Below are 17,208 nucleotides of genomic sequence, written 5' to 3' on the forward strand. Positions count from 1 at the left end.
TTCCAGCGCTCACAGCATCTATGTTTCAATTCTTGCAAGTACTGAAAGGACCCAGAAGAAATGTCACTTGCAAACAAGAGAAACAATTTTTAAACACACTTGCTCATTCCAGCTTGACTGTGCTTTCTGAGATGCCCCTTCCAACATATGGAGATTACAGAATTAAAGACAAAGCAACGTCCAAGTGAGGAATGGCAATGCACTAATTCCAAATCTCTGTAGTGAGGAACCTTTTCTTTCACTGCCAGTACCAGATGCCAAACAGACAATCTGGACACTAAACCCAGATAAATCTAAGATAATAGGTTAAAGCCAAGCAGCTGCAATACAACTTCCCTGCATGCCATTCCTAACACTACTACTGTCATAGCTGCTCAGTTTTTGTGCTTCCTCAGTTCCTGCCCTCCCTGAGGACTGCCAAGCCCCTCTGACAAAGGTACCAGTTTTATATCATAGGCAAGCAGCCACAAAGCAGGGCTTTGAACACCCTGGATGGTTTCAAAGAGATTGACATGTAGCTATAATTTTCAAGCCATAACAGCAGTCTGAATAAGGCTGGATTTGAGCCAACACCTTTGAAGGTAAATATCTCCCTTGGGCTATCCAGTGTTTACATGCAGTCCTCAAAAGTAACTGTGATGCTTTATACTTCTTCCCTTGTCAGACAAGTTAAGGAAAAAAAAAAGTTATAAACACAGTGTGATGGAATCATCAGAGGATATGCATTGCCACTCAGAGCTCCAGCAAGGATCACACTTCATGAGGCCAAGTATCTCATAAGATACAGTAGTTTCCTGTGGGACTGCATATCAGACACATGTATTGTCTGCATTTCAGATCACAGGGAGGTGCAAATGCCAAAATGGATGGTCCTTCAAAAGATCCCCAGACTCTGCTTGTACTTTAAAATCTCTCACTCTCTTTATTCATGCCCCAAGTAACTATTTAAACCACATTTGCACTCTCCAGAAAATCCCTGTATCGCTATCACCAGGGTCCTGCTCTGTTTTCCAGGTGACCTGGGGAATGCTGGCTGAAGGGAAGCTGCTATCTGCAGTGTCAAACACTCCTCCTACCACGAGCTCACACTTTTTTTTGCAGAACCAGACATGACAGGCTGTGGGCTGGGCTGGATAAGCAGAATGAAGCTACACTTCATCTAAGCTGCAGGGCTTAAATCAGGAGTAGATGCTACAATACCACATGTGCTGCTCTAGCCACCATCAGGACTAAATGTCTAAAATCAGACAGCCAAAGGACTGATAGCAGATGTTCTTGAAATTGTATTTACTTATTCTGCCTTCTGTATAACTAATTCCTCAACTAAGTGTTCTAAAATTCACCCTCATGTATACTACTGAGGCTAGAAATACTTTTTCACCTCTTGATTATTCTTATTTTAAAATCTCATCATGTTTCTTTGCTTTCTTTCCCCAAATATCCACTATGAGCTGCAATTTTCCATTTTGAATTTTGTATTTTTATTTCTTAATGTTCTTACTCAAATGAACATCAGCTATGGAAAAACATGATTTCCAGTGACAACATGTAAAAACCTCTATGCTGATACCAGTTTAACTAGCCTAGCTGCTGCTCTGTCATTTATTTTGCTGAGAAATTTCCAGTGTTCAGGAAAGCACAAACATCTAACCATCTAACCACTAAAAATGCAGAACAAAGATTGTAAATCAGCTCCTTTGAATCTTGAGCTGTTATCACTGCTGAAGAATTGACATTACTTACCTCCTCCACACGTCACTGTGCAGGGGAAGAACTCTGTCTGTCTCCACTGGTGACTGATGGGTTGATAGAAGAAGAACTGAACCATACTCTCTTTTGATCCAGAGTACCTGGTCTGAAGAAATTTCCATTACAACACACATGTACATTGTGCTCAACTGCTCATGCCATTTCAAAACAGAGGTCATAAATAATAGCAGTGCAGAGTAAGATGATGACAGACAAAAAACTTCTAGAAATTTAGAGTAGTCATTAAATTTAAGTTCCCAATAGCCAAATATTTGAATGTGCTTTGTTTTTTCAAATTATTCAAGGCATTAATGTGACCATTTGATTATCTATCCTCAAATAGCAAAGTTCTTATCTGTATTCTTTTGGTTTATCTCTTTGTTAACAAAAATTTTGAAATTTACTGCAGAAAGAAGTCTAAAAGTGATCCAAGCACACTGTCAGGCAAGTCTAGCTGCACATGGTACTGGAGATGCAAAAGGAAAAGAACTGAAATTCTATTTCTACAATGCGCAGGTAATGACATGCAGTCTGATAATACTGAAACTTCTGTCACTTCCGATGGCAAAGTGTATGAGTGCCTTCCTTTGGCAGTCAAATACTGATATGCTCCTACTTATAAATATCTTGATGTGTGATGCAAGCCACTGGTTTGTGTTCTGGACAGAAAAAAATTTAAAAGGATTGGAAATGGTCAGTGGCTGGATGAGCAATGTCTGAGGGAGATTGGAGGTGCTGCTGGAAGCAGTGCTCAGGTTCAGTAGGTGGCAGTCTGCAATTGGATTAGCACTGCACAGGGTCACACTGTGACTCTTCCAGCAGTATTCAAAACAAAAATCCTGGCCATTTTTACCATTAAAGATCCTGTGGTACTTCCCACCACAGGAAAGATATTAAACATGTAACATTTTAGTTTTTCTGGATTTTCTTGGCATAAATGATCTCTGGACTGTAATTAGGATTTCTATCTTGCTAGCTAGATTTTGTTGTATTGCTACAAGCTGATGGACAGCCACCACTGTACTTGCAATGTACTTGCAATAACTTTGTAGATTTGTACATTCACACACCCCACCTTGATAATGAAATCTGCTCCAAGAGGTCCCTGGATCTTTATGATTTCCCTGTCTGTGCTCTTCTGAAATTCAACAGTTGTATTTTCAATGACAAATGTTCCAGGTGCATTGAAACTGTGCTCTCCCTTTTCTCCTTGTAGTGTTTTTGACTCTATAACTAAAGAAGAAACATGCCATTAGTAAACTTAAACAGCTTTTTGTTTTCAAGAAAGTCAGAAAGTAATGTTTACAACTTTGCCTTGCAAGTGCCAGCTGCATATGCGCAGTAAAAACACACCCAGAGAATCTGTGAGAATATGAACTGCTTCAGATTATAGCCTGATAGATAATTGCAAGACAAGTCAGTACAGGAATATCTGTCTGAACACACTATTCTTTCATACCAGAAGCACTTCTGAGACAGTTTTTCCTACACCAAGGGCTCTGTAACACTCGATATAAGTAAAAACTTGAGCAGGGAAAGCTGAAAGAAACTCAAAATTGACAGAATCAATATAGAGAAAAATACCTCATACTTCCATGCTACTCAAAAGCCAAGCAATCTGAGCAATCAGTCTCCAGAGAAGCCTGAACGGTGCCAAACCCACCTGACATTCACCTCAATACCTGAATCACTGCCCCAAGATCCCTAACTCAGCTTTGAGCATTTCCCAAGTGAGGAAGGAGCAGGGCCAGGAGGTGGGCAGCTGCAGGGACGGCCCTTCCCACAACAGCTGGCGATGAAAACCCTTTCTGAATTGTTCTCCACTCCTTGGAACAGATTAAACTAACAGCCCACAGCTTCCAGAAGACAGATGAAGCATTTTAAGATTAAATCACTTCCAGAAAGCTGACTGAACTGTAAGTGGACAAAGCTAAAGGAAGATATTCATAACCAAGGTAGAATTCTGGGCTCTGTGTAGTACAGCACACAGGCACAGCAAAATGCATGACTTGAAATACCCTGGTCTGGTTACAATCTACCAGAGCACTGCATGAGAAAAGCATGAATCTTAGATGAGCTCAGGCCAAGCTAAAAGGAATCTTTTGATGAGCTATAAATACCCTCTTTCTCCCACTACCTTGCCTTTTTTGGTACTTTAAACAAAGTTACCTAAGTCAGGCTAGATCATTTAGGTTAAAAGCATCTGGTTTTACCTGCACTGAAAACATACTCTGAGTGCTGAAACCCATCATTAACTGCTTTCTTCCTTCATATTTTTTAAACAAATATGCATTCTGGAGCACTCCAAAAAGAGAATAAAGAAATTATAGAATTAATTAAATTCCTTGAAAACATACCACAATTATCCCAAGCTTCTAAGCATTAGGTTCCACTGTGCTCATAGGTATAACAAAGATCACATACATGGCTGGAAGGAAGTTTCAGGAAGGATTTGTTTCTAGGAAATGACTTTATGTTAATCACAGGGTATGAATCTGGTGGTGAATAAACTGTACATCGTCAAAGAGAAAACATAAATCTCTGGGAATCAGTGTGCCCCACTGTCCAACACATTCCATTAGGAACAAATAGATATAAACTAATCCCAGAAAAAACAAGTATTTAGATGGTTACTACATATTTCTGTTTGTCACTTCTATGGAGTTTTCCTGTCCTGATTGCATTACAAAATAACCCTTTAAAATATACGGAACTCAGAATTCTTGGTTTAAGCTTCTGCAAGCCTTGATCCCAAACTTCATGCTTAAATCACAAACACTGCTTAAAACTAAGTAATAATGCATGGTGCCTGTTATTGTCTCATTTTTAAAAATAAGTGTAAAATCAAATCTTAAGTACTTCCAACTCAAAATAAATTCAGTAAGATGCTCAGGAGTCCAGGATCCTTTTGAAACTAACATTTAAGACATTACAATCCAGCTGGTGCAAAAAGATGATGAAAATTTTTATTTGGTGACCTCAGCTGCATTTCTGAACAGTCTTTTTACTACTTCTTTTAATTAAAAAAAAACATTTTGGATGTTTTTCCAAGAAGAAACCAAGAATACTGTTCAGCAACCAACAAGACAGTAACTCCCAGAGAGCTGACACGTTTACATTAGAGCTACACTAGATTTGGATGCAAATCATGTGTTTATTTGCAAGGTGCAGCTATGGAGCCACAGCCTGTGTCTCTGGAGGTGACACCACTGAAGCCCAGAACTGCTGCTCAGATTTGTCCTGTGTCACACAGGGAGATGAGGAGATATTCCCCAGCACAATGGATTACATCTGTTGCAATGCATTCCTGTGACACCAAGCATTTTGTGTATTTAACACTTACATAACATAATGATGCTTATTGGTGAGGAATTCCTCCCTCAAAAACTGTTCATTTATTGACTCAGAGAAGTAACTGAGAACACAGGTTTTATCAACTGGTTTCATGACAAGAAAAGTATTCACCAAATGTTTCTTTGTTCTGCAGAGCCCTGTTATAGAACATGCCTGGGAAGTTTGACTTCAGGAGTAAGCTTCCCCATCCTAAATCAATTCCTTGACAATCCAGATGTGAAGAGTCACATGGACAGGGAAATCTCTTGAGTGCTCACCTGTTTCTGTGCCTAGCAAGACAACCACCAGTGCCAAAGACCCGTAACTATCTGTGTTTAGTTACTTTCCCTCCCTTGCCAAAAATGGCAAATGCCTCGCCCAGCTTTGGGCAGAATCCCCCCATTCTCCTGGTGGCAGGAAGGAGCAGGGCAGTGAGGCACAGAAAACTCTCTGCAGGTTCCTCCCTGTGCATGAAGGAGTTCCCAGGGAAGCTGCTCCTGCTCCCAGTGCAATAAAGAACAAGTATGCTGCTGCCCAAAAGCTGCTTCTTTTCTGTGATTCATTTGTAGGTAGCACAAAAACAAAACATTCTTCTCAAAATGCAAGAAAAGCAACACCGCGCTCCTCTGAGCATCTGTCAAAGGCAGAGCAGTGCACAAACCCACTGCTAAAGGCTGCCACATGATGCAAATCTCTGTAAGCAGAGAAAAAAATTGACAAAAAGAAAAACATTTCAGTTCCTTTCAGTAACGTTTAACCTCCCTAAGTTCACGAACTCAGTTATCTAGCATTAGCCACTTGTAAAAATATTAGCTTCTGGTTTTCCTGTTTCTTCTGCTGGAGGATTAATTTCAGGGAACTTTCAGTCTTACTTTTGATTCTAATGCTCTTAAAACAACTACTAGAAAAGCCATGATACAGTCCAAATCTAAAACAAAGCCAACACAATGAAACATTTTATTCAGACCCATTTTTTGTGCTAATTACTCAGTTATTTTCCACCAAATCTTTCACCAAACCCTAGCAGGCAGAAATACAGAGGGGCCATATTTGTTAAAAATCCAAAGTTGCATGTTGACCAGTCTGCTGCCTGTTTAAGTGCCCAGAAACACAAACAAAGCACTTATTCTAACCAGCTGCAAAGAAATGCAGTCCTTGCTTATACACTAACTGCAGGTTGCAAAACAATGCTCAGAGCATTTGTTCCAAATCTGTTATGTGCTACATCTCCAACCACATTTCCATTTTTGATTAGTCCAGCAGCTGTGCTTTCCTGGAACAAGACCAGATCATAAACCCAGGATGAAGCCCCACTGAACACAAGATAAAGGGAAAAGTGCCAGACACTCCAAAGTGCTCTTCAAGTTTTTGCTATTGCTGCTGACTCCACTTGAAGGACAAATATATACTGGCAACAGGAGGCAGTATAAAACTTTAACAATAAGTAGTCCCTGCTTCACCTGTTATATTCAACTCATTGCAAGCCAGGAAAAATATCTCTGACAAATGGAACCTGTAATAGTAGATGTTTGGTTTTTTTTTAATTCTGGCTTTAATTCTACCAGCACACCCACACAAAAGTTGATGAATTTGCAGCAAGGGATCATTTGGTATTTTCTGTTAAGTGACAAACACCCAGGAACACGTACAGTGGGAGGGTGGAGAAACACCTCTGGGGTATCAGCTCTTGGAGACCTGGCTATGAAGCCAGAAGCAATTCTCACTTCCCTCCCCACAACAGCTCTCAGTTGTTTTTACCTCTGCAATTTTAATTTTAGGTAAAAAATGTCTAAATCCTTGCAGATTTGCAAACAGATGTGCTGGTGGAAGTGGTTAAGGGAACATTTCACAATTCCTGTCCAGCTAGAGAGTGAACTAACAAAGGTGATGCCAAGCCACAGCTTCTTTAGAGAACCACCCTGGGTAGGAAGCCAGAAGCACTCTGTACTCAGTTACTGAGCTGCTGCTGCATTCCTCAGGAGCTTTCCAGAAATCCCCCAAGAGCCACTCAATCTAGTGCTTTTTCCTCATACAAAGCTGAAACAACAACTTCCTTCTGCAGAACTACTTAAGAAAGTCCAAGAGTCCTGACCTGAACTGGTCAGGATCACTCCTTTACACATCCCCTCAACAGTTTTAAAGGAATATTATTTATTTCAATATAAATTCAGCTTTGTACTTTTTTAATATAAGTAGTATATCTAGAAGTTATTGTCACTCTGGAGCTGTTCTGAAGAGGGAGTTTTATTTCAGTTTTTTTCTTTGAAAGGATGTGACAATATATTTTGGAAAAGCAAACAAACTGATGAGCAATTTTCAAATAAAAAGTATTTTTTACTTCTGTTTACATATCTCAGACCTGAAGTTCTTTTTATTTCTATGATCCAGACTATATCTGGATGAAAAATTGTTCAAAGTTAAATTAATAGTTTATCTCATTGCTTGGTATTCCCTTACCATTGAACTGAAACCATCAATTCTCTAGGCAAACTAGGCCTACGGATAAGGAAGTTGCCATAAATACTGCCATCAGCCTTATAAGAAAATATTGGAAACAATTGTCTTGGAGAAGAACAAACTGTTTCTCATTGGTGGTATGCAATGAATAAAAGAATTACATGGAAGCAAGACTTCTGTAGTCATTCACCCAACTTCATTTGTACCTAGATCACTTGTCAGAGGCTTGAACAGAAATCTGGGGCTGAGTTATGCAAGGGTTGTTGGTTCACATAATCCTCTGGAAGTTGTTTATTTTGATGTTGTTTAAGAGTGTATTGTACTTGAGAGGCTTTATATTAGTTTAGATGGAAGGAATAGAAACCACCTCTATGTATTCTATTTCTCTTTACCAAGTAAACTTTCCAGTGTTCTCTAGGATTATCTCCAGGCTGGATATTAAAGATGGGAAGACGAATCAAGGTATTGAGGTCATGATCTTACCCATATTTTCCAAAATTTGAATGACTTCAGATACAAGGCTGTGTTTTTATCTTCTACCTATGTATAAATACATAAAACACTCAGTCATACCAAGGTGTGCTGGTCCTTTCAGGGTGATTCTTACACTCCGACTCCCATGTGGTACAGCAATCACAGTTTCTTCCCCTACAAACATTAAAGAACTGGTTTAGAAATTATCTTTCATCAGGGAATTTGTACGTCACATAATTAGACTGAAAACCCTCAAATGTGTCTAAGAAAATATTTCACAGCTTTCACAGTTTTTCTATTAAAAATAATATGTTATTTTATTAAGTACAGTGTACTGAGTCTGTTTGATATGTCATGCAACTATTAAGACCTATAAATGGACTTGTAAATCTTGCTTTCTCTTGAAAAATAATTTGCTATTAACAATAGCAACTGAAATGTCAGTAGTGTATTAGGAACATATTTACACTCTGCTGTCCTAGTTGTATTTTCTAATCACTGAATTGACATAAGGAATCTGCTAAGTAGTCCTTCCCCCTTACAAAAACCTGCAGCTGTTCAGTCTCATTTTGCCCACACCTCATTTCCTGCTGCAGGTCACAACTTTAATAAGTGGCAGGACTTACAGGAAATAAATCATCTACTTAACACTAACCCTTAACCAATTACAGACCAGTTAAGAGAAAATATATAATAGCTATAAGGTACATGTTATAAGGGTGTCTGCATCTAACTTACCATATAAGATCATTTCTTCCAGTAAGAGGCTCAATTTAAAATTAACTATAAACCAAACCAGCCCCCAACAGGACATATCAATACAAAACAGCTTTTGGCTGCCTGAAAGGCCTCTCCATATATAAATGTGCAACACACTTACTTCAGTGCATTTTACAAAGGCAGAAAGTTATTACTTCTCATTTCAAATGTAGGAAATCTGCGATTTGCCCAAGCAAACTGAGTTACCAGTCAAACCAACAGGCTAGAGACCTTCGTGCCAACAAAAGCAGTGCTCTCAGGAAAGGGTATCCACAGGGATATCCACAAAAGGAAGAGAGAAGCATCCAAGGAGCTGTCACCCATTTCCATCATGGCCCAACTGCATCCCTTCTGCAAGGCAGGCCCTGCCACACGTGCCCTGTGCACCCTGCACAAGATGCTCTGCTTGGTGATGAAACTAATGCACATTCAGTGGCTGCTGCAGAGGAAGTTCCTTTTCGCAGATTTAAAATGAAATGTGTGTTGAAAGTCAGTGATACACCGGCTCCAGAATTACCCATAAAATATTTAAGGGAAGAATAGTTGAGTTTAGTTTTAACTAAAAAAATAGTTTAAAAAGGTTTCTTTCCACTTCAAACTGGACCCCTTTATAGTAGATGCTAAATTATCAGCTTCTGGTTTACATCTCCTTAGCATAAGTATGATTTCCTGCCAAATGTTCAGAATACTTCAAGCAAATACTGCAATTATTTTTTCAGAAATAAACACCTTCTTATGTTACAGTTTTTATATCATCAATTTCTAGGAAGGACATTTAAATATAACAATTTATTTTGGATGTAATAAAATATGAGCTTTATTAATTTCATTCTTGTGTATTCCACCAGAGTGAAAAATACTACAGTAAAACAATAACACAACTAAGGAGTCCTGGAAAAAACATTAACTACCGAACCACTTAATATCTTTTTGCATCTTGGTTTTTCATCAGAGGAATTGCTAAAGATATCCAGGAGGTAGTGGGTGTGTATATCTTTAAAGTAAGGAAATAACTACTGAATTCACATGTGCTCGACAGTATTTGAGAGAAAGCAGGTTTGAGGGGCCCATCTGTGCTTACTTGGTTGGGAATTGAATCCCATCCTGATAACAACCAAGGTCAGTCACAGCACAAAACCTCCAGTAAAGGTCAGAGGATGGCCAGTTCAGAATGCATGACCTGCTGCCCTGAAGTGGAGCTGAGGGCAGCCCGTGCTGCAGGGCCACAGGCTGCCTTTGCAGATGTGCACAGATGTGCAGGACGGCTCCTTGGAGAACAGCAGGGCTGATCTGCTGAGCTCCCTGCACCTCCCCACAGGCAGACCCTGCAGATCCCTTTCCAGGATGCCTCACATTCCTTTTGCAGTACTACAGACATTCCACCCTCACCCAAGCACTCTCTGATATGGTCCAAAAGTCTCATGGGGGTGCTAAATTTGGTGTTTCTCTGTGGCAGAGACAATATTAGCAGAAAGTGTTTTATTTGCATTAGGGATGGCTGAGCTCACCGCCGCAGCAGCAGGCAGCCTCTGCAGCCCACAGACCTGTCAAGAAGTCTGACAGCAGGAGATTTTTGTAACCTGACTGAGATAATCATGACCTAGGGCAGTCTTTCCTTGAGATGAAGTAAATTACAGGAAAAAATAAATGTGGGATTTTTGGACTTCTGAACAGAGATGAGGGTTTGGAAGAAATGGGACAGAACTGACCATAAGGGTCAGTTCTTTCTCCTAAGGACAGCTTTGAAAAAATAGTTAAGGTTGTCCAGGTCTGGCTCCTAAAAATTATATATTCCAAAGGTTTCTGGCTCTCAGTTGAATGTAATTCATATCCTTAAAGAAACACAAGGCTCTGTAAACCCATTTAAAATGGTTATGCTGTACATTTCCCATTAAATCAGTAGGGTTCACACTGCTAAAAGCAGTGAACTCTTACAAAAACATGAGGGGAAATTGCTACCCTGAAATCCATACTGAGAATTTTTGATTAAATTTTTTTCCCCCTTACAGTATTTCTTTGAAAGTTAATTGCTGACCTTTGTCTACAGATGAAAACAAATTATCCCAAATCATCTGGAACATGCAGAAACACCAGACTCCAACATATGAGGTCAGATTAAGGCTCACCTTAAAAACTGAGAAGCAGGTGAGATATTGTCTCTCTATTCTAGCACTGCTTTCAGGACAGGCATTGCCAGCAGCACATGGAGCCATCTCCCTCCACTCTCACCCAGAGACTCTCTCAGAAAATGTGTGCACACAACACAGCACTTGCCGATTAAGCTCCTGGATTACTTTTACTTTAGATGTCATGGTTTGATCCTGTTTCTATGGTGTTAATGTGGATTTAGATTTTGGATCTCAATGAGAGCAAGATCAGACTCCCTGCTATGGTAAGACTGGGAGCTAATCCCCAGGATCAAAATAAAGGAGCCACATTCCTAAACTCAATCCAATTCAGCAGGTTTTATTTATTTTTCCATGTGGGCCATGGTGGACCCATTTACTGTTTCACATATGGGCCAGTTGGGATTTTTCCCCTCTCTCCTCTTATAGCAGGCCAGAGGTTTATTTCAGGTCTATAAAATGTGTTTCTTTCTATGTATTTGCTCAGAACTTATTTGCTGGCTCCCTGGTTCTGATCGAAGACCTTTGTGCTCTCAAAATACAAGGAGGAACAACTGCAGCACACAGGAACTAAAAATCTCAAAATATTTGGAACCTTATTGCAGTGGCTTCCCTCCTCCACTCTGGCATCAGGCATAATTCCAGAAGGCATTTCTGCTGGGTTTTGTGCTGACCTGCCTAATGAAAGCAAACCCAAATACATGCACTGGAGAAAACATAAAAGACATGCAGTAAACAGCCCCTCAAGAGAATGGATCTTAAGGAAATGCAGTACAAAATGAGTCATGAAATAGCCAATGTTCTTATTAAGAAATTTCTTCAAGACAAAAGGGACCATGAAAGTACAAAAGGAGGCTTCATACTATCTGTAACAGCCTCAAGTAAACCAACCAAAGTAAAGGGATGTCTAGACTGAACCAGTTGGTGCTGAAGACCCAGAATCCACACTACAAAATTGCAGGTGCCTTGTTGGGACCAATTCTAGTCTGATCTCCTGGACTGGATGTCCTATAGCTGCTGGAGAACATCGTTGCTTTTCTGGGACATATCTTCTGGTTTGGCTTCATCCAAAAAATTCCAATTTATGCTCTCCAAGACCACTCTGTGATGTGAACTAATGAACAGTATGTTAGGGCCATGGTGAAATTTGCTTCAAAAAACGTGCTCCTTATCCATACTGGAACACTAATGCATTGGCATCCTATCCCTCCCCACACACAGCTTTCCTGCCAGACCAGTCCCAATTCCCTCTTCTGGCTCTACAGATAGTTGATTTTTCCTCTTCCTCTCCAAGTGTTTTTGACTGCATCTCCCACCCAGATTGCTTATCTAATCTCAGTCTTCTCTTCCTCTTTCCTTGACTCAGTGTGTCTGCACAGCCAGTCCCACATCCTCCACCCACCTTCTCACATCTGCCTTTCCTACACTGCATGAACTAATGGCAAATTTTCCTGCTCAGCTCCTCTCATCTTTCCCTCTCCTCATGTGATCTCATCTCTCCCTGTCATAAGTCTGAAGCTCAGGAGGTTGGAAGCTCTCCACAAAATCTCTTCTGAATGCCTGAATGTGAGGTAGGAGGTATCACAGAGCTCATCCTGTGGCACCTGGTCCACACTGCAGTAAAGCAGAAAGTAAGAGTAAGCTCAAGGAAAAAATTTAATAGCTTATTTCTGGAAGAGCAACATGTATTCTAAGGAGGCTCCACACATGCAATCTGTTTGCAGTCAGAACTTGTAACAAGCTAGAGAACACTAAAAAGGATAAGTTTTCAGAAATTTCAGCCGTTAACATCCAAGAAGATTCCACTGAAACTGAAGGAAAAGGTTGGGGATTTTTTGTAAAGGTTGTATTAAAATATGTGTTGATGTTCACAGACATTGCAAAAGACTTATCCATGACCAGAAGATCATTGCCTGCCAAATTTCAAATCCCTGATCTGTGATCAAGTCCAACAATGGGGGGATTTTAAGACATATTAAATAAAAGGTTTCAAGAATGTTTTGACAGTGGGAAACAACATGTTTTTCTCTTCTGTGTCCTTGGAATATGCTGAGCTGTTTTGGCTGAATTTTCTCCAAAACACATAGCACCTGGCATGAGAAGTTACTGACACAACTGTCTAATTTTGGAAAATAACCCTTCATAGAAAATGAGGCATCAGGCAACCTTGACAATTGGGGTTGCTAGCTCCATGTATATTTATTTCAAAGAGGGAAAAATTACGTGAGGCAAGAAGTTGTCACAAACTTGAGCTGGCTGATGACACAGAAGAGGGAGCTGTGCCAAAGGCCTCTCTTTAGATAAATGACCAAAGTGAAATTAGGTTTTTGGTTAAGCATGCTTGGGGATGATGGCATACATCATGTGAGAAGAAGGGACCACTGGTATATTACAAAGTGCCATAGGAAATAAAGCACATGGCAAAAGGAAATTCAAGCAGTTACAAAGCCATCACCAGTGAAAGCTTTTATAAGAAGCTCTTCAGCAAAACCTTAAGAAAAGCAAATCTTGCAAGTATCTTGTAGTTTGGGAATCAAATAAAACCAGATTGGGACAAGTCCACACCTTCAACTTCACCCCCCGCTGAACCAGCATCTTGTCTTCTGTGTTGGTATCAGGACCAGAACATTTTTCTACCATTTCTGCCAACAATGGTGCAGAAAGGAGATATGAGGGTCCAATCCTACCATTTTTCCACGTGCACAAAGCGCAGTTGAGTTAATGGGAGTTCCATGCATTTAGTACTAGAAACTTCAGGCCCATGATATCTCATTTCCCAGTGGGATGGTACATTTTACAACCTATTACACTTTTTGTTTGAATATCGTTAGTCAAACCTTTAATCATTTTACCAGAATGTTAGAATCTGGCTTGCTGACAGAAGTTTAACTTACTTTGTCTTTCAAAGGCAATTAAGTGTTAGTGGAAAAAATAAACTTTTGAAATAATTGTTCCTTTCATATTTGCAAAACAGTAAGCTCCCTTTCACTGCTGTTTAACTTTCTGATCAAAGACATTAATTTAATGTAAAAACATATAAAAAACATAATAAAACAAAATTAGTGCTTCATGAGAAATCATTTGCTATCAATGCCTAAATTTCTTTGTTTTAAAATAAGGGCTAAGATAACCAAGCACTTTATTTTCCCTTATGCCTCTTTTTTATACTAAAATCTTTGGCTCTTGCTTTCCTTCCAGTTTTTTAATTTGCTTCATTGAACGGTAAAATTTACATCCTGCTCACAGCCTTAAGCTCCCTATTAAATACATTTCTGTCATGTGTCGATATTTTCTCAACACTAGTTCTGAAAGCTTCCAAATAACTCTTTGGAAGATAATGTGCCTCCCTCCACTGACATTTTACCACAAAGAAAGGATGGCTTTATTTCCACATTTCATTCACACACAGGATGATTATATGGAACTCATTGCATAGTGCTCAACAACTTGACCCAAAATATATTTTGGCACCATCACAATAACCAAGAAAAACATCAAGTTCTGAATTTAGTATCATATGGACTGTTTTGCTTATGCCAGTGGTAATTCATTCATATCATCCAGCCTACTGCAGTGCAAGATAAACCCAAAACTTGGCAAAACTGACATCTTTCCTCAGAATAGCCTTTCTTGGTCTTTAATTTTAAAGGGCTCTTAAGGAGACACTGAGTTATAACAGAGGAAACAATGAACTACAGGCATTCTTCAGAACCTTCAAGGCAATGGGAGACCTTCCACCAAGTGATGTCAGCTCTAGACAGCTCTTACCTGAGCCAGAACACCACAAGTGAAATTAATATTTTCTGTCATAAAATGACAGTTTCAAAACCAGATCCCTTTTACCACTTTGTTTTTACTGTACTTCCATCCTAAGCGGCAATTAAATGTGAAACTTTTTATTTCACTTATCCTGAGCTATCCAATCAGAGTCACCAATCCATAAAGTGTATTTGGGCTGCCTTAGAACCAGCTATGGTGTCCCCAGGGATCATCCTTCTCCAGGAGAAACTCTGGTGCTGTAAAGCTGGAATAAACAACACAAAAACCTTCAATTCCAGCTGACCTTCCCATCAGAAAGGGAAAAAGCTATTTTGTGCACATATATCCCTATATATCTGTATCTATCTAGAGACACAAAACAAATACAACCTGGAGACACTACAAAATATTTGTTTTACAAGTGTTTGATCTGTGCTGATCCGAAGCTCTGAGTCTTTGATATGGCAATGAATAAAAAGTGACCCCCATGAAAATTCTTTTTTAGCTCATTGTAAGCATTCAAGGCATTTTCTCACTCTTTCATGATAAAAAATTTTATAAATTAGTGAACTACACTCTCCCATCAATAAAAAACACCTTTAGTCAAAGCAAGGCAAAGGCTAACACTGATAGACCATCTAATACGTAAAAAAAGGCTCTTCAGCTTGTGGAAAATTATCCTTTTAAAAGTCACTGCCACACAGCCAGGCACTTTTTAATTTAGATTATCTTTGCTATATACATGTATTGAATTACAGAAATTATGCTCCTGCACAGTGGTACCCAACACCCTTGCAGGGCAGTACAAGGCACGACACTGCAAAGCAATGAACATTGGGATAACAAATAAACTACTTCAAGTTACATCCAAACTGAAGCCTACTGAAAACAGAGGCATTAAAAAACCAATGGGAATAGTTATATATACTGCAATAAGATTTTAGCCTGATTCATTAGACAAAGCTCTTTCAAAATCAGTGCACAAGTGAAATCTTTGCAGGTTGAAATACAACAATATTAAAATATAGGCAGCTGTCAGAGGCGGGGCTTCATCCATTAAAGAGAAAACCTGGTTGCATTTCAATTTGGAGCACTGACTTTAAGACCACCCTTCTACCTAGTGACTTTGCAGGAAGGTAGTAACCCCAACAGCCCCATCTCTTATGTGACAAATACACAATGTGAGTTCAGAAAAAGAAAAAATTATGTGAGGCAACTATTCATATGATAAACACATGGGACATGTGCTGTGAGATTCCAGGGAGCATCATCTGTGAGGTTGGAGAGCACCAGTGTCAGAGGGGAGTCTTTGTTTGGAAAACTTTGCCTGCATATCAAAATAGCCAGACTCTTCAGACTTCAGCAAAGGGTCTAATTCCAATACGCTTCCTCTTTCCTCTTTTATATTCTATATTTTTGATATTACTGAGACCTACAGAGTTACTGCCAGTAAGATGCTCATCATTTTGAGAAAGAATGGTGGATTTTGAGCCCAGTACACAAAGAGATGGAAGTATTAGTCCCTTTCACTTTGTGCTTTTTGTACTAAACAAGCTGTATCTTGTCCGTGATGTTCAACTGTCATCGGACATCACAAAAAAACCCACCAAAAAAAAATTAAAAATAAAAAATTAAAAAAATCAAAGTTAATTTGAAACCAGGTACTTACAAGCACAGGCCACTATTTCCATAAAACCATCTATAAGATGTTTCCATGGATTGCTGCAGCATCACATATACTGCAACATGAGGATACCCTCTAAAATAAGATGTGCATCTTGACGGTTATTCCTGATAGAATGAATTGAGTAGCTCTATTAAAAAAAAAATGCATATCTCAAATTCTTTCCTAGCTGTATCCTAATGTGCGGCATCCCTCACGGAATTTCAGCAGACTAATCCAGCACAGCCTTCAGAATAAGTAGCTTTGCAAAACTGCAAACAGGTATCTGGCTAAGAGGTCCCTGCAATATACACGCTGATATACAAGAAGAAAACACAGTCAAGGATAAATCACCACAGGATCAATTTGCAACCTACTTTTTTCTGGTGAGACGTGTGCCTTGGCCTGTCCCCTCACCAGCCTGCACGTGGAGCCATCTCCTGCACAGATCCCACAGTTGTCTTCCTTGGCGTTGCTCCCGAGCTGCCGATCGCAGCCCACGGCCTGCCAACATCAACAGCACAGTCACAAGGAGGGCAGAGCTGCAGCAGACATGCTCAGGTTTCTGGAATTTTATTTATTATGTTATCCTTTTGATTTTATGAGTTGGCCTCATTCTATCAAAGCATATCTTGCCATTTAGGATTTTAAAAGCATGCTGTCATTTCCATGATTTTAATGATGAACCACAACAACTGATACATGAAGCTATTCAAGCATAGGAAATACATGAATCTGTTTCCCACTACTTATGTGAATGAATACCATTGAGCATTATTCTTTCCGAGACAAGGCATAGCTAAGTTATTTACAATTTGGTTTTCATCACCTGTTTAATTATGTCTGAGAAAGGATAAATGCAATTAAACATTCCAAGTTAAAAATCTA

The 17,208-nt window shown here is 39.4% G+C and overlaps 1 protein-coding gene across 1 annotated transcript in view; it reads right to left on the reverse strand.

Moving 5' to 3' along the window:
* Window positions 1-17,208, reverse strand: part of ADAMTSL3 (ADAMTS like 3) — a 169,199-nt gene that overhangs the window by 54,521 nt on the left and 97,470 nt on the right. Inside the window, exons 7-10 of the mRNA XM_059481814.1 lie at window positions 16,698-16,824; window positions 8,113-8,187; window positions 2,825-2,982; window positions 1,744-1,855 (exon numbers count right to left, since the gene is read on the reverse strand). Coding sequence (XP_059337797.1) covers window positions 1,744-1,855; window positions 2,825-2,982; window positions 8,113-8,187; window positions 16,698-16,824 — 472 coding nt within the window. The remainder of the gene's footprint in view (window positions 1-1,743; window positions 1,856-2,824; window positions 2,983-8,112; window positions 8,188-16,697; window positions 16,825-17,208) is intronic.

The sequence above is a fragment of the Ammospiza nelsoni genome, chromosome 14 (assembly GCF_027579445.1).
Source record: "Ammospiza nelsoni isolate bAmmNel1 chromosome 14, bAmmNel1.pri, whole genome shotgun sequence".
Classification (NCBI taxonomy): Eukaryota; Metazoa; Chordata; class Aves; order Passeriformes; family Passerellidae; genus Ammospiza; species Ammospiza nelsoni.